Genomic DNA, 26,366 nt, shown 5'->3' with positions numbered 1-26,366 from the left:
TTTTTGCTTATTACGAAAAAAATCTTATTTATTATAACGATGAACGAACATGAACGATATCTCCTGTCTCTTTCTTTTTATTTTATTTCATTTATATATATATATATATTTATATATTTTCTTCTTTTTCTTTATTTTAATCAATGATGCAAATTAGAAATGATATGACATTTACATTCAACAAATATACATACACTAATGTATATGTAAAAGTTGATTGTGTGAAATGAAAGGTCTATTATTTTAAAAATGAACATATATATATGTATATATATTATATATATTAATTATATTATATTATATTATATATATGTAAAGAAAGTATACTTTCTTTAATTTGAATTTGCCGCGCTTGGATAACTCAGCGCGCCTTCTTTTAAAACGACTATTTGAACGGATAACGGTCGCCTTACATATATATTAATATAATATAATAATAATATAATATTATTAATTATTATATTATATATTATTATATTATATAAATTATTATATAATATATAATATAATAATAATGTAATAATATTATATACATATATATATATATATATATATATATATAAAATAATATAATTTTTGATTATAAGAAGAAGAACGATCTATCACGTACAATCACGTACAAAAGAAGAACTAACCTCACTTTTTTTTTCTTTTCTTTTTATTTAATTACTTCATTATTTTAACATCCCTAAAATTTCTTCCACTTTCACTAAACGATTTCTTTCTCTATGACTAGTCATCATAATAAGAACATTTTTTATCTTTTTGTAAATTGTTTTTTTATTTTTTTATTATTATCTTTCATCTACTAATTAAAATCAACAATGTCTTATTACTTACAATTTTCTTCTTTTTCTTTTTCTTTTTCTTTTTGGTCAGTCGAGAAAATTAAAATTACAAATTTTCTTTCTTCAATCGATACTTTTGTTTTAAATTCATATCCTTTTTCAAAATCTTTTTTCTTCTATTGTTGGTTAATTGAACAGTCACTTTTTGGAACCTAACTTGATACCAAAGGACTAATTTTACTCTCTAACTTTCTACTTTAACGGCCCTTGACGTATTAAAGCTACACTCTCTCTCTCTCTCTCGCTCTCTCTCTCGCTCTCTCTCGGTAAATTGGAATCCTTTGTCCTTAGATAATTTTCAGGTAGAGTATGAGGGCTGAGATTGAGGGGGGTTGGTTTCCAATTATTCGGCCTAAAAACGTATATACCACCAAGCCGTTGCAACTTTTCTTCACCCCCCCCCTACCCCCGCCCCTTTTTCTTTCTTTTTCATTTCTTTCTCACATTCGTGAAAAAAAAGGTTTAATGTAAAAGATTTCAGGTTGGGAGGGGTGGGGGGGGAAGGATAGGATAGGATCTGTGTGATGAAAAGCTTTTATTTTGTTTTTTTTTTTATTTAGTTTTAACATAGCTGTAGCTTACGATCGATGATGATGATGACGATGATGATGAGAAAAGATTGTTTGTTTGTTCCGCAAAAAAATGATTTTGTTTAAATAAAAAAGTGTTCTCTCATTCAGGATTCAATTTTAATTCGATTTAATCGTTTTTATTGTTGAAATATTATCGCAATCGTGCAATTAATCGATTCCTCGGTAGAAGAAGCCTTATTTATTAACCTGATAGGAAACGACCGGAATAGAATCCCTAGGGGTAGACGTACGGAACTTGTATTTCTCGCTCGATAACAGGATAATCCGATTTAGATGCAAGTATATATATATATATATATATATATATATATATATATATATATATATATAATTACTTAGAATATTGCAATACCGTTTTCTTCTAGCATACTATTTTTGTTTTGTTTTTCATGAATCAATGATTATTTTCTTGAAATTGTAATATATTTTGTTATTCACTTTAATTTTTCACTTGCAATTTTAGAGAGAGAGAGAGAGAAAGAGAGAGAGAGTGTGATAGCAATTGAAAAAAAAAAAAAAACAAATTAAAATAAAAACCACATATATTGGGATCTCTGACAAGGGCATGGCGTAGCAATTCGACCTATCTAATCTAATTTTGTATTTAACCACCAGATAGCGTATTCAAGTGTTAGAGATCCCAATGCAATTATAAAAAATCCTGTAAACAATTTTATTTGATGTTTTTTTTTCAATACGTACTTTCAAATTCGACCAAAACTTCTGATCCCCAAACTTTCCACGAACAAAATTGTATCTTCAAATTCCACATGTTGCATTATTTCATATTTATTATTAATGTTTCTCTATCGGGTGTCCTTTGATTTTCCTCATCTTCTTTTATTTCTTATTCATATTATTTGAAAGAAAGGATCGATTTTAAATGCATGCTTCGATATGCACGTTCGTCATCTCACTGGTTCTCAACTGATTATTAACGTGAAGTTCCGATGACGCATTACTGTGTACCAAATCTTGTTTTTTATGAATTTGTCCAAGATCTCGTACAGGTCCTATTGCTGCACAACAACTCTCTAATGTTTTTCTAAATGCAGCACGGAAATCACGATTGAAGTATGCATAAATCAATGGATTCAATGCGCTGTTGAAGTAGCCAACCCAAAAGACTACTGCAACTACAATGTCACCGCATTCACAGGCATCGCAGAGAGACGTTATGACGTACCTATTTAACATAAACAAAAGAACAAATATTATCAAATATTCTTATACATATACATATCTTCTAATATATATATATGAATTACGTTTCATGTTGTTTGTCCGCAATGGACTCCTAAATTACTGAACGGATTTTAATCAAATTTTCTACACTGTGTGCAGTTTCATTTAACTTGAAATATAGAATAGTTTATATCTCAATTTATAATTGCAATATTAGGTTATTCGTTGACTTTAAGACGTGTGTATCGGACTAATTGTGAGCCACAGTAACGCGTGGCGGGGCACCCCTAGTATATATATATATATATTGGGATCTGTGGCAGGGGTGTGGTGTATCAATTCGACCTATCTACTCTAATAACGTCATTTTTTAATTGTGTCATAACAACAGTATGTTATATGATTTTAAAAATTGCTTCTATTGATAGAATAAGAAACAAGTTTATTGGATGCTTTTACAGTAGGACATATACTGCATCAAACGGACCCCTCGATTTCTTTTCCATTCAATTCCTTGACACCTTTTTGCTAGAGGATTCTTATTTCCACCGGTATTATTGGAATTCAATGTGACTTCGTACTCTTGCGATTTCCTGACAAGAAAACTACGATGTCAAAAAGCTACGAATGAAAATGTATTGACATCTATTTTCTTTTTTTTTTCTTTTTCACATTATTTATATCTTCACTTTACAATACTGACAAATCTTGTTACTAATATAGGTTTTATGTGAGTTCAAAGTAGTTAATAGTAAAATAATAGAAATATATATATATATATATATATATTATACAGTAATATTACTCACACATATTTAATCAAAGTTATTTCGATTAATAGAAAAACATTTTATAGAAAAGTCTAGTCATTCAATTAAAAAAAAAGAAAGATAATCGTAACCTTCGTCTATTTTTGGTACATCTGAACAAAAGTTAAGGTCAATATTACATAAATAAAACGTTATGATTGATATTGATCGTAATTGGTCGAAGACAAGAAACAAGAGTATGTTCTGATACGTTTCTAATTGAATTTTACTACATTGTTCAACTATCTTCCTAACAAGAAACAGCTTAAGCTCATTTGATATTTTTAACATAGAAAATATTAATCGATTTGTTAGTTTCTTTTTTCATTCGGTACAATAACACGACACTTAACTGATTAAGTGTGTTTGACGTTTATATCCGTCATGCGTAAAAGTATTTTAATATGTTTAAAATGTTTAGAGGTCGTATGATTTAAAAAAATGAAACGTGTTTCATTATTTACTTTCTTTGTATTATAAAAATACGCGCCTGTATGAATGCAACCCGCCAGACACACGTTGAAAATGTTGCCTGCGAGCGCCGTCTGTCCGGATGGAATTTGTTTTTGCCCCCGAAAGATAGGCAACCCGTCATACATACGTGTATAAACAGTTTGGATTTGAAAAAAAAATTCTGTCCCAGTAGATGGCGCTCGCAAGCAACATTTTCAAAATGTGTCTGGATGGTTGCATACGAACAGGCGCGCATGTTTTATAATTAAAATAAATAATTACCGATTACAAGTACAAATAATATTATAAAATAAATTTAAAAAAAAAAGTAAAAAAAAAGTAACTATTAAAAATTATTTGAAGGTTTTACTTCGAACTTGTATAATATGGACACATGTTTCTTTTTTTAGTTAAACCAAAGACTTATCGAGTGAGTGACTTGTTACGTTCGTTGAATCATTTTTTGTTCATAAACAACTAATTGTGTTTATAAATTGTAATAATATGATATAATGATGTGTATTTCCGTTTTGTTAATAAACTGTAATAAAAATCTGGGTCGAGATTGCGACAGATAACGAGTATCGATAAAATTTTGAAAGAGAGAGACAGAGAGAGAGACAAAAAGAAAAAGAAAAATCAAACAAAGAAAAGATTCAAGTTCATCTTTGATTTATTATATTTACTCGAGGTCACTAATGAAAAATAAAAAAATAAAAATAGTACCTAAGCATCGTGAATTTTGTAAAGTTTTACTGACCAATCGTAGTTTGTTGAAAGAGCCCGTATCGAAGTAGTGACCTTCGTGATATATAGGTCATTCGAGGGAATCGAAGTATCATGAAGAGAGAAGGTAGTAGTAGCTAGGTCAAGTGTTATACGAACACCCAAAGTGAGGTGAGTAGTATCGGTTTACGTTGTTTGATGAAATAACGAAAACGTCAAATTACTCAAATCTTTATTAAAGATTTCATCTAATTTTCATTATATTTCTATTTGTTATTTCGAATGATATCAATTGATAAATCAATTTTTAATCAATATTATCATTGTATACAACAAATATTTCGTATTTTATTATCATCATCATCATCATCATCATCATCATCATAATCCGGATTATTCAAATGAATCTCTCTTTTGATTGTTTCAATAATTAACAATCTTTCCGAAATAATAATAATAATAATAATCATCATCATCATCATCATTGGTAATTTTGTTAATACCTTGAATGTTCTCTTCATTGTTATCGATTATATTAAATATTTAAAAAACAAAAAAAAAAAATCGCAAGAATTTAATAACGTTGAAAATCGACATGTCGCAGGAATTACGTGAAAGGATTAAATTAATTGCACATGGTGGAAAAAATCTATCGGTTTATCGAGAAAAATTTTTTTTTTTGTCTTCTAAATTAACCTATTGGAATATCAAAGTTAATCAATTCGAATAAAAGTTCATTCAATTTGCAAATAAAAAAAAAAAAAGAAAAACTTTACGTAACTATTAAAACTATATTTTAGATGGATCGTGGAAAATAATGTCGCTTTCTAACCTCAAATTCAAACGATTAAATATTGAACAAATTTTTGGATTTTTATAATTAATAATCACACACCTTATTATTATTATTATTATTTTTTTTTTTTAATCTAATATGCAAATTTTATAATAATATATCAAATTGAATAAAAATATGCATGTGTAGAAACACCAACGCCATTACATTTCGGTCCCCCTTAATATCAGCTAGGGACCACCCTATAGGAGGGACGCGCCATGTACATTGCTAGGCTGAAAATGTAGGGGGGGGGACAGCTTCCGTTGCATCGAGCAGCCATGTTTATCTTTAGTATGTATTAACAACGGCTGTGATTAGTTGAAAGTTTGGAATACTTATAGTTTTTATTGTGATATTTATATTTAATTGTTTTGTATGATATTGTTTCTATTAATTTTCTATAAGTGTAAGTTTAATTTACTCATTTAATAATTACAAGTGTATAAATGTACAAACCTAACCTATAACTAATCGTTTGAATTATTCGCATACAATCACGTGACTATCACGAGTTCCTGTTCCCCAGCAATGTACATGGCGCGTCCCTCACTATAGGGTCCCTAATATCACCATTTGATTTGATTTGATTTGATTCGATCAAGGTTAAGGTTTTTTTATAACCTTTTGACAGTTTTAATAATGACAATGATTCATATTTTTTTGTTCACTCGAGATTCTCTTATGTGAGACTAAGACTCATCTTGAAACATTTCGCGTAGGAAAGTACATCCGTTGTATGGACCATTGTGCTGACTATTCGTAGTGCTTACATGAAATGCTTAGAGGTAGCACTTTAAACACACATACACATATATATATATATATCCGATGAACCATACATGTATATACTTGTGACAGATCAAGGTTGGGTTATATGGATAGACTTATATATCGTGTTCTGGGCAAACCACTTCAGATCGTTCCAGCACACTACTTTTTCCACTTGAAACTATCGATCGTCTCTGTACACGACACTCTCACCTTTTTTTTTTTACAGTGTTACCGCACCCTTAGGAATTTTCGTTTCAATAACCATTTCAATTTTTATTTTAGTTCTTTTTTTTTTTGGATATAGAAACCATAGAAGGATTGATATTTTGTAAAATAGAAAAATTAGGATCGTTATGGGTAGCAAACGATACGATGCAATTGCATTCATACATTTGTTTCAATTGCCAAAAAAACATGGCCGATATTCTGTAAAAGAATTTTTCATCTTATAATCAACTATCCTCATTAGATGTTAATGTAAACATTTCATTTCTAAAATATTACATTGTCTCAGAAAATTTGTTTCCGGTTTTCTTTCCTTTTTTTCGTGATAAATTGCACAATATTGTTTGCATAATAATTTTTCTTTTTTTTTTTAGGTTATCTTTTTCTTTACTGTATATAATATTATTCAACGTAAAAAAATATTAACGTGCTCTCGTAAAATTATTAAAAAAAAAAAAAAAGAAAAGAAACTTTAGGTACGACTTAAGAAATATTGGACCACGTTTTGAGAATTTGAGATGTTGAAGATGAAACTCTATCAAGAAAATTGGACATCATCAAAGTTTCGGTCTATTTAACAAGGATCGAAATAATGACGTTTTTCTCGTGTATTATTAAATATTGGCTCGTTTCCAAAAAAAGAATTATGAGTGAGATAAAAGAAAGAAAGAAAATAAGAAAGAAAGAAACGGGAACATTTCTAATTCTTGAAAAGTTACATTCGATGAAAATGTTTCTTTGAAATTGTTGTAGAACATTATTAAACAATTAATGAACCCTATTTCGAACACTTGACTTATTATTTTTGCAGGTAACACGATATTATTCAAAGTATTAAGAATACACATCGTATATAATATTTGTAGATATCCGATAGGATAAATGATGGCAATAATAATTTACAGTTATATATACTTTAATAAGAAGTATCATCCTACTTTTACTAAGGAAATAAACTTGACAAGTTTATTAGAAATTTATGGAAAATTCTTTTCATTTAATATGATTTATTTTGTAACTCGATAACTCATTCGACGACTACTTTGATCATAAAGTTTGATAATTGAGTTTTATTTCTTGTTTCTTGTTTCTTTGTTTTTTTTTTCTTTTCTTTTCTTTTCTAAGAAATTTCTGTAAAAAGTTTATGAGATTTATTAAAGAACAGGATTATTTGTTGGATTAAATAAAAAAAAAAAAAAAAAGGAAATTATATCATAAGAAATAAAAATTCTGTAGATATTTGATAACACAATAAATCAACCATATTCATCTTAATGATAAAGATTATTTACGTTTGGTAAATTGAAATAATTGTTAAGAATAAATAAAAAAAAATTATTAAAATATTACTTTACCAGAGAAAAAAAGGAAGCCAGCAAGCTAAAAATGCTGACATGATGATCCCGAGTGTTCTGGCAGCCTTCCTCTCACGTTTCATTTTACTGCTGCTGGTGATAGGTGGTTCTTCCGGTTGAAGATCATGCGACGATTGATCTACCGTGGGTAATGATGTTATACCAGCGGAAATACCATTAAATCGCATGTGTTTATTTAATAGTGCAGCAGCGACTTTGCTTCTGAAATCAAAAAAGAAAAACAAAAATAATTAGCAAATTAATTAAAGAATTAAATTTTTAAGATGATTACAATTTGCAAAAAAAAAATTCTAACTTTTCGAAAAAAATCTCAGGATTTTTCAGGAAAAAACCTCAAGACTTTTCGAAAATATCCTACGAACATTTCGAAATGAACCTCAGGACATTTCAGAAAAAACCTCAGGACATTTCGGAAAAAACCTCAGGACTTTTCGAAAATATCCTACGAACTTTTCGGAAAAAACCTAAGGACTTTTCGAAAATATCCTACGAACATTTCGAAATGAACCTCAGGACATTTCGGAAAAAACCTTAGGACATTTCGGAAAAAACCTCAGGACTTTTCGAAAATATCCGACGAACTTTTCGGAAAAAACCTAAGGACTTTCAGGAAATATCCTACAAACTTTTCAGAAAAACCTTAGGACTTTTCGAAAAGCACCTACGAATTCTTCAGAAAGAACCTACGAACTTTTCAGAAAAATACTCAGGACTTTTCGGGTAAAACTTCAAGACTTTTCGGAAAAAACCTACGAAATATTCAGAAAGAACCTCAGGAATTTTCGGAAAAAACCTCACTACTTTTCGGAAATAACCTTACTATTTTTCGGAAATAACCTCACTAGTTTTCGGAAATAACCTCACTACTTTTCGGAAAAAACCTCACTATTTTTCGGAAATAATCTCACTACTTTTAGAAAAGTTACTCCGAAAGTGAGGTTATTTCCGAAAAGTAGTGAGGTTTTTTTCGAATAGTAGTAAATTGAGATGTTATTATCGTAATATGAAACAATACCTCTATTGCAAATGTTAATTTTCAATATATATTATCTGACCTTGAGGAAAATAATATTCAATACAATTACCAAAGTTTCATTATTTCATATTCAGTTGATATCGCCCTATTGTTAAATTAATCACTTGGATATGTTAATAATGAAATTCACCGTTAGATATTTTCAATGTTATACATATATGTATTCGTTGTTTAACCTGTAAAAGGTAAAGATCGTTGAAGTATCGCAACTATACAAAATGTTGCTTTTGACAGAGTATGATAATTATTCATGAAATCATTTATCTTTATCCTTATCAGTAAGGGAAACCTTGACATTGGTCAACCTATTAATCATACACTCATACGGTCTCTACTACTTTTTCGTGTTTTCATCTGTTAACTATGAAAGATCTCTTCTTGAACGCTTTTACAAACCGTACCTATCCATATTCCACTCTTTTTCATATGTCTCGACGACTTTGTCTCTTTCTTCAAAATCCCAGCTTACAGTATCTATTATTCGTTTCCCTTTTCACTAGGTTTATAACAGTCTACGACCTAGTTCGTGGATAAGTAAGAACATAACCTATATCAAAGCATTATACCAAAAAAAAAAGAAAATAAATCAAAATAAATACTTTTATTCAGTTGATATCATTTTTTTTCAATATATACATATTTTACGTTATATTATATATTATTGATGTAGAGTGGGGGAAAGAAATGGCCGTAATATTACGTAAGAAGAGAAAAAGTGACAAACATATCATAATTTATACAAATATCTGATTTGCAAGCATTTTTTCAAATGTTTCATTATTTACTTTCTTTGTATTATAAAAATACGCGCCTGTATGAATGCAACCCGCCAGACACACGTTGAAAATGTTGCCTGCGAGCGCCGTCTGTCCGGATGGAATTTGTTTTTGCCCCCGAAAGATAGGCAACCTGTCATACATACGTTTATAAACAGTTTGGATTGGAAAACAAATTCCGTTTGAGTAGATGGCACTCGCAAGTAACATTTTCAAACTGTGTCTGGACGGGTTGCATACGAACAGGCGCGCATGTTTTATAATTATAATAAATAATTACAGATTACAAGTACAAATAATATTATATAATAATATTATATTCTCGAAACTTGTTTATATTTAATAGTTTCACTTCTAACTGGTGTGATGTGCACACATTATGCTATTTTTTCTTTTTTTTTTTATTCGTAAGACTTAAATATACAAACTCTCACGTCATCATTCGTTAGACTTTTATATTTTGTACTCGACTATCTATCTTATTTTCTCGTCTTTATGTGTTCCTCCGACTATAAAAGAACAAAACGAATAATGAAATGACTATTGCGAAAGTAAGAATTTTATGCGTTTAGGTTTTTCACTTAACCCTTACCTTACTTTTTATTTTATCTCTTTTTTTTTCCTACCCTTTCTCTCTCATTTCTAGTTAAGTCGAACGATTAATTTATTTGCCTAAGGCAATCAATTCACTCCCCCACCCCCCAACCCCTCATAAACCCCGAATCCTATGTTTGATAGTGGATTAATTTGACGAGTACGTTTCAAAGCTGAAAGATTTACGAACAAATATTACTGTACTGTATTATATTAATATAATATTGTATAGTACAATATAATATATATATTATAATATATTATATATATTATAGTGTGTATTATAGAGTATTATATAATAAAATATATATAATTTATAATATATAATACTATATTTTTTTTTATATACAATATATGTATATTATTATTAAATATTATTTTATATATTTATATATTATATTAATGTTTATTAATATTCATATAATAATTTTACATTATATAATATAATATAAAACATACTAATATATTATAATATATATTATAATAATATAATATTGTATAACATAACGTATATATATATATATATATATATATATTATAATAACTGTAAATATTGAAGTTATAATCTAGGACGTTATTTCTCTCCTTTCCACGAAATGACCATAACTCTACATACAAGTGATTAACAATAGAAACCATCGATTCCTCTTTTTATCATTGAAACTAACAAGATCGATATGAAGAGTCTACTTGACGTTGAAAGCTATAGAAACAAGAAAAGCATTTTTTTGCTTACGCCATTTATTTTCTTTGAACAAAAAGTCACTAATTTTTTCTATTTGAAATTTTACGTTCAAACGTAACAAATCTATTATCCTTGTTATATATAGTTATGTTTATATATAGTTGATACTTAAATCATACCAAACGATTGATTTCTATTTATTACGATCACTATTTTATTTTATTTTTTTTATTACTTACGACTCTTCTTTGTCATAAGTCATAAAAATCACACGTAATATCATCGTATATTGTGAAAGTGGTTGAAATTGTAAAAGAAAATTGAAAAGTTCAATTAGTGTCATTGTTATTTTATCAATGTTATATATGCATTCATTTATTGAATGTTTAAATGTGTAATCTTTGAAATATTTTGAAACATAAGATACATGACTTGTTTTTTTTTTTTTTATCTTGAGGTTTGTATACCCAGGCGCTCAGTCTCTGGACCATTGTGCCCGGGCCCCTTGCGGGGAAAAATCTATGACTATAGCGGTCCCGCGGGCAGCCCCGACTCCCTTGCAAAGCGCAGGAGTCTGGCCGCCCCTGAGCCCACTAGGTCGAAGCAGTGCTGTCAGATCGTGGGTAAATCTTACCCTCTCCCTGTGCCACTGGGATTGCACACAATGAAAGTTTTGGATGTCCGTGTGTTTGGGATGTCGAAAGAAGCCGAGTGTAACCGAAGTTGGCGGGCACGCCGGAGTGACACACTATGAAAGCGACTCGTGTCGTCCGAACACATGGACACGAATCGCTTTCATAGTGTGCCACTTCGTGGCCAACCGCCAACTTCGGTTACACTCGGCTTTCCTCGACATCCCAGTGGCACAGGGAGAGGGGTAAGATTTACCCATGATCTGACAGCACTGGGTCGAAGTTGTTGTCGCTGGTCCCAAAGACATCATTTCTGACATCCGCGAGCCCAACGCATTGAGTTATGAGATGGAGGGGGTTATCCTCAGATACATGACTTACATTAAACTACTTTTATAATTATAAACATCTATATATATATATATATATATATGGATCCATTAGTTTCGATCGGTTCTAACAGGTAGCTGGTAGGTGTATATCGATTATACTGTCTATAAACTAACGATATACTTTTATACTAAAAGATTTGCAATTAGATTCTATAAATAGATAACTTACTAACTTCTTATAACTTATCCTTGACTGTAACTTATCAACATACGTAACAATAATAATATAAGTTATTTCAAAAGTTAATGCAAATTAAATAATGCAACAAGAAGAACAAACAAATTCTAACGAAATATTTCAATTATTTGTCAAGAATAATATATATATATATATAATTATTGAATAAATAAAATTCAGTCTCAGCCTAATGGCTGAAAGAATTGGAATTCGCCCGTAATGGCGGAAAGTAATTTAAATCGTCGTTACTACGCATATCAAATTATTTCTTATATTTTAAATGAAAAAAAAAACAAAAAACCGATTGATCATATTAAAAATTTGTATACTAGATAAGAAAAAAAGGGATTGTTGATAACACGTGATTAATTAATTTAATTGTTGATTAATAATACAAAATTTGTTTGAATTTTGAGGTTAAAAAGTGACATTACTGTCTGCTCCATCTAATATTCTTGTTTTTTTTTTTTCTTATTCATTTTGTTCACTTAATAATAATTTATTTATTTATAACCTTACTTTGCGAATACATATTTCTATTTTGATACCATTAAACGACGTATTTTATTGCGGTTGTTATTTTTAGCATAATGCTCATTATTTGGATTTTCCGTAGAAACATTTTTTTTTCAATGGCTTCCGTTAAATACAGTAAAGATAGATTCACATTATAAATATATAAATGTTCGATATTTCCAATGTTAACCTACTGGACCATTAAATTTCGTTCGAAACTTTGCACTCGGATGTAATTCCATTACTGTATAATCTCATAAAGTTTCGTTTTTAAATATATTTTGTCGAATGTAACATTTTTGGCTTCCATAAAATTAACTTAACGAAATTATTTTAATGAATAAGTATAGATACGAACATTTAATCGAGAGAAAGAACAAAAAACCAAAAAAAAAACCGTAGTTCCATTTTTTTTTGCTTCTTTTATTTTTCCTACGAAATATTCGATATTTCATATTTCCATAATCCCGCCGCGATGTATTTCAAAATAATTTCCTTTTATTATGCTTCATTCATACGTTTATATTCATTTATAATTCGGACAATTAATTTAATGAATCAAATTAATTACTATTGAAATTGATGATTTTATAATTGAAGGAAAAGGAAGAATAGGTTGGATATTATTTCATGAAAATACTACCCCTTTTCATTGCTTCAAAATAGAGCTTCAAATATTACATATATATATATGAAAAAGCATTTGTCGAATGCAATTAGTTCAGGATGTCATCTCGATAGGTTTCACATGACAAATCGTCTTCGTAAAATCCCTAACCTTTTGAGTTCGTTACTCAGAAAAGGTTCCTTTTTAGATGGAAAAATGGAGCCTTGGGTTATCCATCTCAAAGCCTTAATCTAAAGGATTATTACTTACTTCGTATTCCCCTTACCTCTGTTCCTCTTTAACCCTGCTGCTGCTACTGACACTCATTACTCTGCTTTTCTACGACATCATACTTTCAAACTAAAAGTCAAGATGGAATAATATGTCCCAAATGATTATTCCGTTTGATACTAAAATCAATATACGACTCACTCACTCACTCACTCACTCACTCACTCACTCACTCCTCTTGTCAATACTTATGAACATTTGAAGTAAGATCATTTTGATTTGTAACTTAACGTTAAGTTACAAATCAAATCACATATTCATTGATTGAATGATTTTTTCTAATTCATTTCATTTTATTTCATCATTCGAATGAACGATACTTACAAAGTTAAAATGTGTTTCTTAGAAAGGTTGAATGAAACGACACTTTCCTTTATCTCGTAAAACTTTGCTCTTAGGATAATGTTGCTCGCTTGACAAGCAGACATTAGCCTCCTACCGAGTCTGAAAGCACGAAAAACAAGTACACTTTGTAATACTTGAGAGGAAAATATATAACACGATCTGTTTATATTTTACCATAGGGTATATTTTCTGAATACACTTTAAGAAAACTTTTCATTTCACTTGTTTAACAATTATTCACTTTTTTTTTTAATGTAATACCTTTACTTTTAATTCTTATAATAACATTTATCACTGCTTTTTATTTCATCATAATGATAATTTAATATTAGATGGAGCAGACAGTAATGTTGCTTTTTAACCTTAAAATTCAAACAAATATATTTTTTTCCAACATTATTATAATCAATATATTAAATTAATTAACTAAATTAACAATCTTTAATGTTGTAACGATAAAAATCATCAATCGGGTATTTGAATGTAAAATATTAGAAATAATTTGACATGCGTAGTAACGACGCCATTACTTGTCGATCACTCCAATATAATAATATATTAAATATTATATATAATTATATATTTATATTTATAATTTATGTAATTAATTATATTGATAATTAATTATGTTAATGTCAGAGTTAACGATGACATTATTTTATTTCATTTATTTAAATAATTGTCTAAATAAATTATTACTATTTGATATGCAAATTTTAAATATCATCAATCGGGTTTTTGAATTTAAAATATTAGAAATAATTTGACATGCGTAGTAACGACGCCATTACTTGTCGATCACTCCAATATAATAATATATTAAATATTATATATAATTATATATTTATGTTTATTATTTATGTAATTAATTATATTGATAATGAATTATGTTAATGTCAAAGTTAACGATGACATTATTTTATTTCATTTATTTAAATAATTAACTAAATTAATTATTACTATTTTATATGCAAATTTTAAATATCATCAATCGGGTATTTGAATTAAAAATATTAGAAATAATTTGACATGCGTAGTAACGACGCCATTACTTGTCGATCACTCTAATATAATATTATATTAAATATATTATATAATTATATATTTATATTTATAATTTATGTAATTAATTATATTGATAATGAATTATGTTAATGTCAAAGTTAACGATGACATTATTTTATTTCATTTATATAATTATATTCTATTAATTATTTGATATTAAGTGAACCAGACCAGTAATGTCCCATTTTAACCTCAAAATTCAAACAAACAAATTTTTATTATTAATCAATAATTAAATTAATTAACTAAATTAATTAGTCACTATTTCATATGCAAATTTTAAATATCATCAATCGATTCTTTGATTTAAAATATTAGAAATAATTTGACATTCGTAATAACGACGCCATTACTTTTCAATCCCCTTAATAATAAATGACATCCCCTTTAAATGATATATATATATATATATATACATATATCGATCAGTCGATTCTTTATGGAAATTTTTTTTGGATGCATAAATCGTCTTAGAATTATACTTGGCATTGGTTCTTGAACACAAAAGCTCATTAACGAGAGAATACCTTGACTTTCTAGGACAACTCGGCGGCGTTTCTCGATCGCGGTCAAATAAAACCCTAAGGGGATCAAAATCATGCATTCTTCTTTTCTTTATCAACGACACTTTTGGCTTTTTTTTTCTTTTTCTTTTTCTTTTTTTTCCTATAAGCATCTATACCATCTGAGAAGTGGAACAGTACGAACGACTCGTATCCTCCCAGTTCATGGATGATGCCTTTAGCCTTTAGCTAGACGACGATGAGTTTCATATTTTCTTTTTCTTTTCTTTTATTTTCTTTTATTTTCCTTTTTTCTATCTTTTCCGTCGAACTTATATTATTCATTCCTTTGACCAAAGACTCTGCGAGAAGTTTCGTTTGATTCGTCATTGACCTCGGTGGTCGTCCATCCATCTTTCTTTCGTATTAAAAAGAAATGAAAAAAAATAATAATAATAATAATAAAGAAGAAGAAGAGAATAAAAAAAAAAATTAGGTCACTTCCGATTAGATTAATAAGTTTATTTTTTTCTTTACCAATCCCCACCCCCCTCCCCACACACACACAAACACACACAACCTAACCTTGTAAATATTTCGTTGAAACCTCTCTCTCTATCTCTCTCTCTTTCTCTTTGAGGTTTTGGGATATTTTACAAAACCAAAAGATTCGTGATATTTTCATAATTTGATACGTCAGTAAAAAGTATATTTGTCAAACAACATTAACAATTTTTTTTTTTGTTTACACTTAAAAGTATGAAGAACAATTGCACAATTGTATTTGTCACAGTATTATATTTCAATGTGAGAGTAAACATATACATGGTACAATGGAATATGAGAAATTAGCATAATGCAGTACTGTTTGTTTGTCCCAACAATTGCATTGTTTTTTCAAGCATTGCACAAACATCGTTGAAAATGATGTGATTGACCTTTGTAAAAACGAAATAAAAAGTTTGAACGAAAAAAATAGACACAAATTCACAGAACCAACCCTTCCAATTGATAAATTGGGCTAAATTTTATGATCATCTGTCTGTCCGCCATATTGTTCGATGAAATGAAATATAATACTTGGAGAAAATTCATATTTTCAGTTTGATTATTAAAAAGGTTAGCAAGTCTCGAAAAAAGGGAGTTTTTTTCGGGGTTAAAGTTGTAAAAGGGCTCGAGAGGTTTTAAAGGTCGCAGGGTATTATCAAAATTCTCGATCGTTTTGATATACAACAAGAAACAAGCATAGGTTAGAATGTGATTGAAAATTTATGAGAGAAATAAAAAAGAAACTAAAGAAAATACGTTTATACATATTTTCATAATTCAAATATCAAAATGTAAATAAAAAACAAACCCGTTTGAATATGATGAATATGATAAATATTTGATGAAATATTCAATTTCAATTTTATCAAGTTTCATATTTCAATGATTTTCTTTTATATATATATATATATATAGTAATATATTTTTTGTTCTTTTTATTTTCTCCTAACCTCAAAGATTGAACGTAACCTCCAATATTAACGTTTGATAATATTTGTAATGGTAGGTTTGATTGGAGATGAACATTTTTTTCCTTTTTTATTATAAAACTATCTATGAAAAAAAAAACAAAACAAAATGAAAGAAGTCTCGTTGATTTTGAGGAAGTTCATAAAGAAAAAAGAAAAAAAGTATAATTCAGTTTTCTCAACGTAATGGCAGACTTGAAGGAAGAACTTTAAATAGAAATATGATAGATAGGTTATATAAAAAAAAATGATCAAATATCAAATAACGTGAAATTGACTTATATGAAAGTTAAATGTAAAAAAAAAAAAAAGAAAATCAAACTAAATGAAAGAAAATGACAAACGTCGATTAAAACCGACTTTTACCTATTACCGTAAAAAAACCATTTAATAGATATGAATATGTAATTTGAAAAAATTACTGGTTTAATATATATATAAAGGGTGTTTCAAAATAATAGCAAAAATTAAATTGAAAATACAGTTTTTAAATCACACGATTTAGGGGGCGGCCCACTTCTGATCACGTATATACCGCCATTTTGCAGCCGCCATACTTTCATTATTTCAGAAATATTATTCAATAATTGAAACACATTGTTGTATTGTTTAAAACTCCATTTTTACTAACACTAAACTCTCAACTGTCAAATTGTTCTTTTTTTCAGGGTTGCAAAAGTGGCGGCAAATTCAAATCTTGCGTTAATTTTCGGACACTATATTTACAGTTAATTAATCTAATATTTTGTTTCATTTATATTTTTCAATAATTAACGTCTCCTTGTTTGCCTAACAATATTAATATTATGTTAATAATAATTATCTATCGTGAGTTGTCATATATTTGACATTTGCATGGTAACATGGAACAATTCGTTATAATTATGAAAAAGTAAATTCGATATACAAATGTCGACTAATGCATTCGTATAGAATATGTATGCCTGTCATGCGTCGTGATAATGACGTCATATCGATTTATGTTTCATCAATGAGATCTTCTTTTATTTGCATAAATAAATTACAAAAGAAATGATCGATTCATTTGATTAAATCGACAAATTCTTGATTAAGATGAAAAATATGTTTATTTATGAAATATTAGAATGAAAGTATATTTGATTCAAAAAAAAAAAAAAATTCGTAATTAAAGTCACAGTTGAATTAAATAAATGAATGGAAAGAAACATTTGTTTTTTTTTTGTTTTTTTTTAAATCAGAAGAAGAGATCATCAGAAAATCAAAAATATATTAAATCTTAAAGTTACATTAAAGAAACTGTATACATCATAATTGTTCAATCTTTGTTCGATTAATAAGAAAAAAAAAAATGATCCTTTGATTCGAAGTATATGACCCATTTTCTAGAAAGAGCTTTACAAAGAAGGATAAAATTAAATCTTATCCTACCATGGCCTGATTTTCTCTGAATGTACTAGAAATAATCGAATGGCAAATCAAAAAACGTCAAGAACATCCTTGATGCAAAAATTCTTGTCAGAAATATGTGAAAAATGTCAATGCCACAATCGCGAAATTCGAAATTAATTTATAAATTCCATCTGTTGAAAAGAACAGTCTTAACGAATAATAATAAGAAAAGGTTTTTTTTTTTGTTCACGCATTGATTTGTCTATATTTTTCACACCTTTTACTCTAATTGGAAACGGACGAATGACAACACACAGGGCTTATATATATATATGTATATGTATATGTATATGTATATGACACGTATTTTAAGGGTTATTTCTCAAAGATAAAGATAATAGGAAAAGTGCTTTGAAATTTTCTAGGACACTTTTCAAACGTGCGACTATCGAACCAACACACATACACAAATATATATAGATATATATTTATATATATGTAGAAATGTTTGACCAGATAAAAACATAAGCTATTTTTTTGCCAGTACACTTTCCCAATTTATAAATGAGGTCATGGAAAAAAAAATTGGTAAAATGTTGCCGTCTCCGGAAGCAATATTCACGAATATACGAACATATATATATATATATATATATACAGTGTATAAATTGTACGAAATGAAAATTTCAAATGAGAACAGTAAGGGAAAAAAAACGTCAAGGAAATCCATCGTGTGCGTTAATATTAAAATCGATAAGTTTTACGAAATAAAACTACACTTTCACATATATATATATATATATACCAACGCAACATTGAAATAGAATATTTTGAAGAAACCGATGGGGGGTGGCTCCGATGGGGATACGACACGGACATGACACGGAAGATGCATTTTTATCATGTAAAAAATAAGAGATAATAAAAAGAATGATTGACATTTATAAAACTCACCTATACAACATACGTTCTTGACGATCAGCTTCACGATAAATCTTGTAATACATTGCGATCATAATAATGCCAGGTACCCAAAAGCTTACACTTGAGCTTATAACCGCGTATAATTTGTTCACTTGAAATACACACACATCGGGATAATTTTGTCTGTATTCAAGATGTTCCTTGGTAGTATACCAACCAGCAAATATTGGAAGAAAACTCATGACCGTTGGTGAACACCAAACTACGCTTAACATTGCACCAAGTCGTAGATTCGTCATGATCAATGGATAATCCAATGGTTGTACTATTGCATAATAACGATCCACGCTGATGCAACAAAGATGAAGAATTGATACGGTACTGAAAAATACGTCGAGAGAATTCCATACGTCGCACATGAAATATCCGAACAACCATTTGCCCGACAATTCTACTGATGCGTTAAATGTCATCGCAAATATTGCAACAAGCATATCAGCCAATGCTAACGATACTACGAAATAATTTGTTATTACTCGTAATTTACGATGCCTCATTACTGACACTATTACGAGAAGATTGCCAAATAATGCACAAAGTATGATAAAACCCATCACTGTTGCTTTAGCTGTCAATACTAACACGTGTTCAACCTCGTAAGTATTTTTCCCACGTTCGTAAGTCTCATTTTCATTTCTATGAACAATGTCAATCAAAATGTTTGATAATCGATCCGGTAAATCGGTTATATTTACAGTATCCTCTTCCATCGTATCGTTCAATTCCATTTTGTTCTTTTATTTTTATTAATATATAGCCAATGAGGTTTTTATTGTTCTCTGATGATCGATCCTTCCGTTTCTTTTGACATTTCTACATCCTTCGATTCGGTGTCCATGGAAATGATATTTTGAAATGTATTTCTTCAAGCCATTCATTCATTCGTTCATTCGTTGAGTATCCTATTTCAAGGTATTTTGTTGTTCATTTGATTTTCACTCAGTTCGTAAGAGGAAAATATAATATCGTATCACTTGTCTCTTTATTAACACCGATTAAGTTACATGATTGAGATCATTTGAACTTGTATGGTTCATCATCCATTTCGATGATTAAAATTCGTCCACATGATTTTCCATTAATTCTTCTACGATTATATTTTTCTATTATTTTATTATTAACCTTCATCCTTCTTCACTTATTTAATTTGTCTTCTTTGTTATTCGATTAAATCCAATTTATTTAAAAGTTGTGTTTTCCGTTGGTACGTTCGTTCCTCAAGTTAATCTGAAACAATAATAAATAAAACAGTAAGTAAATTAATTTGACTAACGTTTAATGTTTTATTTTGTTTTTATTATGTTATTTGAACAATAGAAAATAATTCAAGGGAATATTTTGATTGTCAATCCATTCGTGAAATTCCTGTAAACGTTTAAACGCGATTCCATTCGTTACCGTAGTTTCTAACGTGACTTATCGTCAAAGTTAATCTACAAATAATTACCTTTGCGCAAAGCACACATACATGCACATACATACATACATATATACAAACACACTATGCGAATTATGGCAATTGCACAAGGAAGTCGATGGCTGTGCATAACGCGGAGGTTGGCTTTTAAAGTGTTCCTTAAGCTAAACTCATTTAACGTTCACATTATTATTGGAAAAATACAAAGTAAAATTAATTGAAATAGCTATTAAGTTGTTGTTGTTGTTGTTGTTGTTGTTTTTTTTTTTTATGTTGAAAGCATTAAAAAGGAATAAAAAGAAAAAAAAGAAGTTGTATAACGAAAAACCGTTTATCGTTGAGATTAACACTAGATATACCGCCATTTTTAGTATACCACACTAGTCAAAATGACTGGTGTATAAAAAAATATGATTTTTGGGGGATTCTAGTCTTTATTTATTCTTAAAAAATAAGAAAAAATGTTTAACAATAATAATTTTAATAGATAAATGGAATTTATGTTATTTAAAGAAATCAAATGTTACGTGTGAAGTAGAAATTTGTAATTAAAATGGCGCCCGACTAATCAAAATTACTGGTGTATATAAAGAAATACTTTTTGAAGCTTCCAGACTTTATTTATTCTTAAAAAAATAACAAAAAATTTTTAACAATAATAATTGTAATAGATAAATGTCTATAAATTCATTTGAAAATTATTTACAGAAATCAAATGTTACATGTGAAGTAGAAATTTGGAATTAAAATGGCGCCTGACTAATCAAAATTACTGGTGTATATAAAGAAATACTTTTTGAAGCTTCCAGACTTTATTTATTCTTAAAAAAAATAAGAAAAAATGTTTAACAATAATAATTGTAATAGATCAATGTCTATAAATTCATTTTAAAATTATTTACAGAAATCAAATGTTACGTGTGAAGTAGAAATGTTGATTTCAAATGGTGTTCGACTAATCAAAATGACTGGTTTGGTATATCTAGTGTTAAAAAAAAAAACAAAAAACAATAATAATATAAAAATACAAATATACTGAGAGAATTATGAGGAAATGAACATTCGCCAATTGTATAAGAATAAACAATATCATTTGAACTCAGTCAGTCAAGATGATAGAAATTGATCTCGTGATTTAAACTGGACGTTGGTGTAACATTCGTGAACCATTTTAAAATCGATCTCATCCATTTTCGAACTTTTAATCGTGTCAGTTCTAACGATCCCCACAATGTTTTCAATCCGATCAGAAATTCATAACATTTGTCAAATCTCGATTTTATCATCATGGATTCGATCCAATTTATTATAACAATCGATTCGTTTCATTTGATTTGTTTTTGTTTTTGTTTTTTTTTGTTTATTACGAACAACGTATAATTTGTTAGATTCAATAGAACGCGTATTGTTTTACATTGTCAGTTGGCAAATATTTATTTACAAATTCATTATTAACAATATCATTTTTTTTTTTTTATAGGAATATAACGTTACACGTATTAATCATCAAAGTATTGATCGAATTTAACGTAGTTTTGAAGTTTCACAGATATTTACATACACCACGTATGAGAAATATGATTACTATTGTAAGAAATGATGACGTTTCAAATTTACAGTCATACTACTGTCACGTTTGACAAACCTTTTGAGTCGTTATTATAACGTTAATCAACAAGAATGAATAGTAGGTCCTTTTATAGTTACAAACGAAAACTAATCATTTCAATATGGAAATTCTATTTGTTATATCTCACTCTATGATGTATATATAATAAATACATTCCTATATATATATATATATATATATATATACGTTACATATGTACACGTTTATATTTACATGACACGTCACTCGATAAATCTTTGGTTTAACTAAGAAAAACAAATTTTCTACCAATTTCACTTTATTTATCAACATATACTACTACTCTCCTTTTAAATTGATACATTAATTCCAACGTTATTTTAACACTTGTTGCTAACTTTTATGTAAAACGATTTGTCTTTGTTCTCAAATTAGATCATAGTTTTGGCAATCTTCTGAAGCATGTCTTCAAAAAAGCCACTAGTCGCTGCTGGTGGGGGCAAATTTGAAGAGTACGTTTGATATGGAGAAGAAATTCAAAACGTCATTCATCCAATTTAACCAATGTTGTTTCTGATTGTTGTTGTTGTTTCTGATCCGATGTGAGCAGTACGCAGCACCTATTTCAAAAAGCAACTAACGAGTATACCCAAATTTTCATGTCAAATTAATTCATGTCAACAACACTAACACTTATTGATATCTTTATAAGGTGTCAGCTTCATTTGACTGTCATTCAAAACTATTGTGTGATCTTTTGTTTTTTAACTGGAGCTGACGAATTTGAACGATCTAAGTATTCATTATCATTTCTGCATGTATGGCCACGTTTAAATTCAGCATACCAATAATTAATAATCGATTCCTTGGGTGCAGAATTCCCATAATTCTCATCGAGCCACTGTTTGGCTTCAGTAATAGTTTTCTTCACCAAAAAACAATGTTTAATCAACACACAAAATTCGTCGTTATCCATTGTCTTGAAAATGACAAAACTGTGGGGAAGGGGGAAGGAGGGGGGTTACTAAAACGACTGTAATTTCTGAATTAACGATCAAAATGCTATGAAATTTGGACATGTACTGATTCAAAGATTAATACTAGACGAGGAATATCACGTGAGTTTATCAACAGTGTTGCCATATGTGTGTCAAATAAAAGACTTATTGAGTGACATGTTATTAAATCCATCTTGTCCTAGTTGAAAACACACATGCCGATGAATTCTTCCTTAGATTCAATTTATCCACGAACTATAACAGTTTCTATTCATACCTTAGGATTTAACTAAATATATTGCTTCCTTAGATGGGTAGGATTTATACTATATCCTATGAGCTTTTACAGATATCTAGATATGTTACTGTCATCGTAAAATATATATATATATACGTATTCCAAATCTTACTTCGATTTAGGTGAATTTTGTTTGATCAACTTTACGAAACATTGAGATGGCTATTAAATAAACTGACACGTTAAAGCAAACGTTGTAAATGTCGTTTAGATAAAAAATAAAAAATAAAAAAAGGAATATGTTACACGTAGGTATGTATGTGATTCCTGAGTAAATAAAAAAATAAAAATAAAAGTCAAAAAGAAAGAAGAAAGTGTCAGGGTTGTAATTGCGCTTGAAGCAATTTAAGCTTTTTTTCCCCCTCGTTCATGTTGGATGGAACGATGGAACAAAAAAATATTACTCTACGGCAATGAACTTCTCTTTCAATCGGTTCATCGAAAATCGATTACGCGTACGCGACTATTACAACATATACTATACATATGTATAACATATATAATACATATATATTTTACATTGCACACCTTTCTTGGAAAATCGCAAGCGATAAGAGAAAAATAAATATCAAAATATGTGATCGTTATCATCGTATATAAAACGTTTCTATTCAATTCAAATCGTTTAATGTATTTTTTTTTCTTGTTTTCTTTTTTTTTTTTTCTCATTTTTTTCATATTTATATTTTACAATATCTCGAATTTATTTACAGTTGAAAAATATGACAATTTAATGTTATATTATTATTTTTTTTTTTTCTATCATTTTCTTACTTAATAAATATTTTACATATGTGTTCAAAATTGTTAGAAGATTTTTATTTAAAAATAACAAAAAAAAAATAAATAAATAAATAAATAAAATTAGAAACAACAAAATATAATCTAAAATGCAATAAGTGCAATAATAATTTATCGACGTTTCTAACAAATATATATATATATATAAATAAAATTAGAAAAAAATAATATAACCTAAAATGCAATAGGTGCAATAGTAGTTTATCGACGTTTCTAACAAATATATATATATATATAGAACATCGTTAGTTTAAAAACGTTTATCTGTGAAGAATCGAAATCAATTCGCGTGTCACTATCACGAGCGTAACATTTTTCGTACCTTGTCATTTGCCCTGTAGAACGATGAGGAGTGGGGGTAGTTGGGGGTTGCAGCAATATCAGCTGTTCGACGTTTTGCATTCGAAGTCCACCTTTTACATTATTTCCCTAGCTAACGAACCATTAAACCGAGTCGTATTTTCCACCTTTTTTTCTCTCCCCCTTTTCTATTTCTCTCTCTCTCTCTCTCTCTTTCTCTCTCTTTCTCTCTCTTTCTCTCTTTTTCTTTCTTTCTTTCGTTCGTCACTGTCGTTCGCAACACGAGGAACACGAGGGAGTCCGTAACGAACGGGATTAAAACGTAAGATTACATCGTAAATTTAACTTCAATGGCATCTATCTTTCTAATCGTCGTCTAATCTCAAATCAATTAACAATATTAAAAATGAAGAATACACTAATATAAAATAATAATAATAATGATAAATAAAAAACAAATAACTTAAGTAATATTTGAGTAGATGTTTTATTTTTTTATTATACACACCGTCACTTCTATCGTTATTTGTTAATTATTTTTTTAAATGGCAAATATAATACTATTATTATTATTATTATTATTATTATTATAAATAAATGTGAATAAAGTGTTTGATATAATTAAAATTATTTGAATGATTTCTGATTTAAAAGGTCACCCACCAACCACCACCATCATCATCTTCACAATCATCACCACTAGCAACACCATTAACACCATCTTAACCGATCCATCTGATCGAACGATTCGCGGGAAAATAAAAAGAAACAAAGAAACGAAATAGAGAGAAATAGAGAATGAGAGAATGAGAGAATGAGAGAGAGAGAGAGAGAGAGAGAGATAGTAGGAGGAGAAAGGATCGGTCGATGCTCGCGCGCGCGCGTCCGAGACGACGAGATTCGTTGGTTGGTGGTACCTTAAAGAGAGAAGAGGAGGTGGTGGAAAAGGGGTAGAAGATCAACGACCGGCACCGAACGAAGAAATTTCTTCGACCGATATCCGGGCACCACCACCAGAACCACCAGAACCACCACCACCACCACCACCACCACCACCACCAGCTGCAGCAGCAACAACACCACTTTGACGAGTAAGAGTTTCGTCTTCGTTTTCTTCGTAACTGACTTTGAATTTTTTTTTTATCAACGAATAAAAAGATGTCATTTGTCATTTACACGTACTATCGTATCGATGACACACATATAATTAATAATATTAATTAATAATAATAGTTTTTGTTTATATTTCATCTTGAACGAATGAACGCACGATCTCATACCACGATGATTTTTGTTTGGTTTCGTTGCTTGTTTGTTTGATTTTTATTTTTGTTTTTTTGTTTTTGTTTTTTAATTTTATCGATGATAGGAATATTTTGTCGCATGAATATCACTCATAATGAAAGATTCGTTTTGTTCTTCTATCCTATATGGGATTTTATTTAATTACATATTTTTTGTTCAAATGTTTAATTTAATATACACGATTGATGTGATGATGTTGCTCACACAACTAACACGGCCGGAATGAACTGTGGGTGGTCGTGAATAGTCGTCGAAGCTTTCCCGCTTTCCACCGACACCACCACCCTTCAACCCTCTACCATCTCTACCATCTCTACCACCACTACTACCACCACCCACTAAT

The 26,366-nt window shown here is 29.0% G+C and overlaps 1 protein-coding gene and 1 long non-coding RNA gene across 4 annotated transcripts; one reads left to right on the top strand and one right to left on the bottom strand.

Moving 5' to 3' along the window:
* Positions 1–850: 850 nt before the first annotated feature.
* On the bottom strand, positions 851–26,256 carry LOC107068394 (octopamine receptor beta-1R). 3 transcript variants are annotated; one of them, XM_089177220.1, is made up of 5 exons: positions 25,227–26,256; positions 24,741–25,094; positions 19,287–20,543; positions 7,804–8,025; positions 851–2,627 (listed from the first exon to the last, which is right to left on the bottom strand). In XM_089177220.1, exons 3-5 carry the CDS (start codon positions 20,042–20,044, stop codon positions 2,321–2,323), a joined length of 1,287 nt encoding a protein of 428 aa, XP_089033346.1. In that variant the 5' UTR covers positions 20,045–20,543; positions 24,741–25,094; positions 25,227–26,256; the 3' UTR covers positions 851–2,320. The 3 variants fall into 3 exon arrangements, with proteins under 3 accessions (XP_089033346.1, XP_015180209.1, XP_015180211.1); XM_015324723.2 differs by having other exon boundaries at positions 25,382–26,256; XM_015324725.2 differs by having other exon boundaries at positions 24,741–24,851; positions 25,636–26,256.
* Positions 2,636–6,914, top strand: LOC149033743 (uncharacterized). Its single transcript, XR_016178314.1, has 2 exons — positions 2,636–4,785; positions 6,823–6,914. It is a non-coding gene; the product is annotated as an uncharacterized LOC149033743 (long non-coding RNA).
* Positions 26,257–26,366: the final 110 nt, after the last annotated feature.

The sequence above is a fragment of the Polistes dominula genome, unplaced genomic scaffold (assembly GCF_049000335.1).
Source record: "Polistes dominula isolate Pdom_NZ unplaced genomic scaffold, Pdom_raw_medaka contig_29, whole genome shotgun sequence".
Classification (NCBI taxonomy): domain Eukaryota; kingdom Metazoa; phylum Arthropoda; class Insecta; order Hymenoptera; family Vespidae; genus Polistes; species Polistes dominula.
The sequence above is the reverse complement of the archived record's forward strand: the minus strand, read 5'-3'. Positions and strand labels throughout refer to the sequence as shown.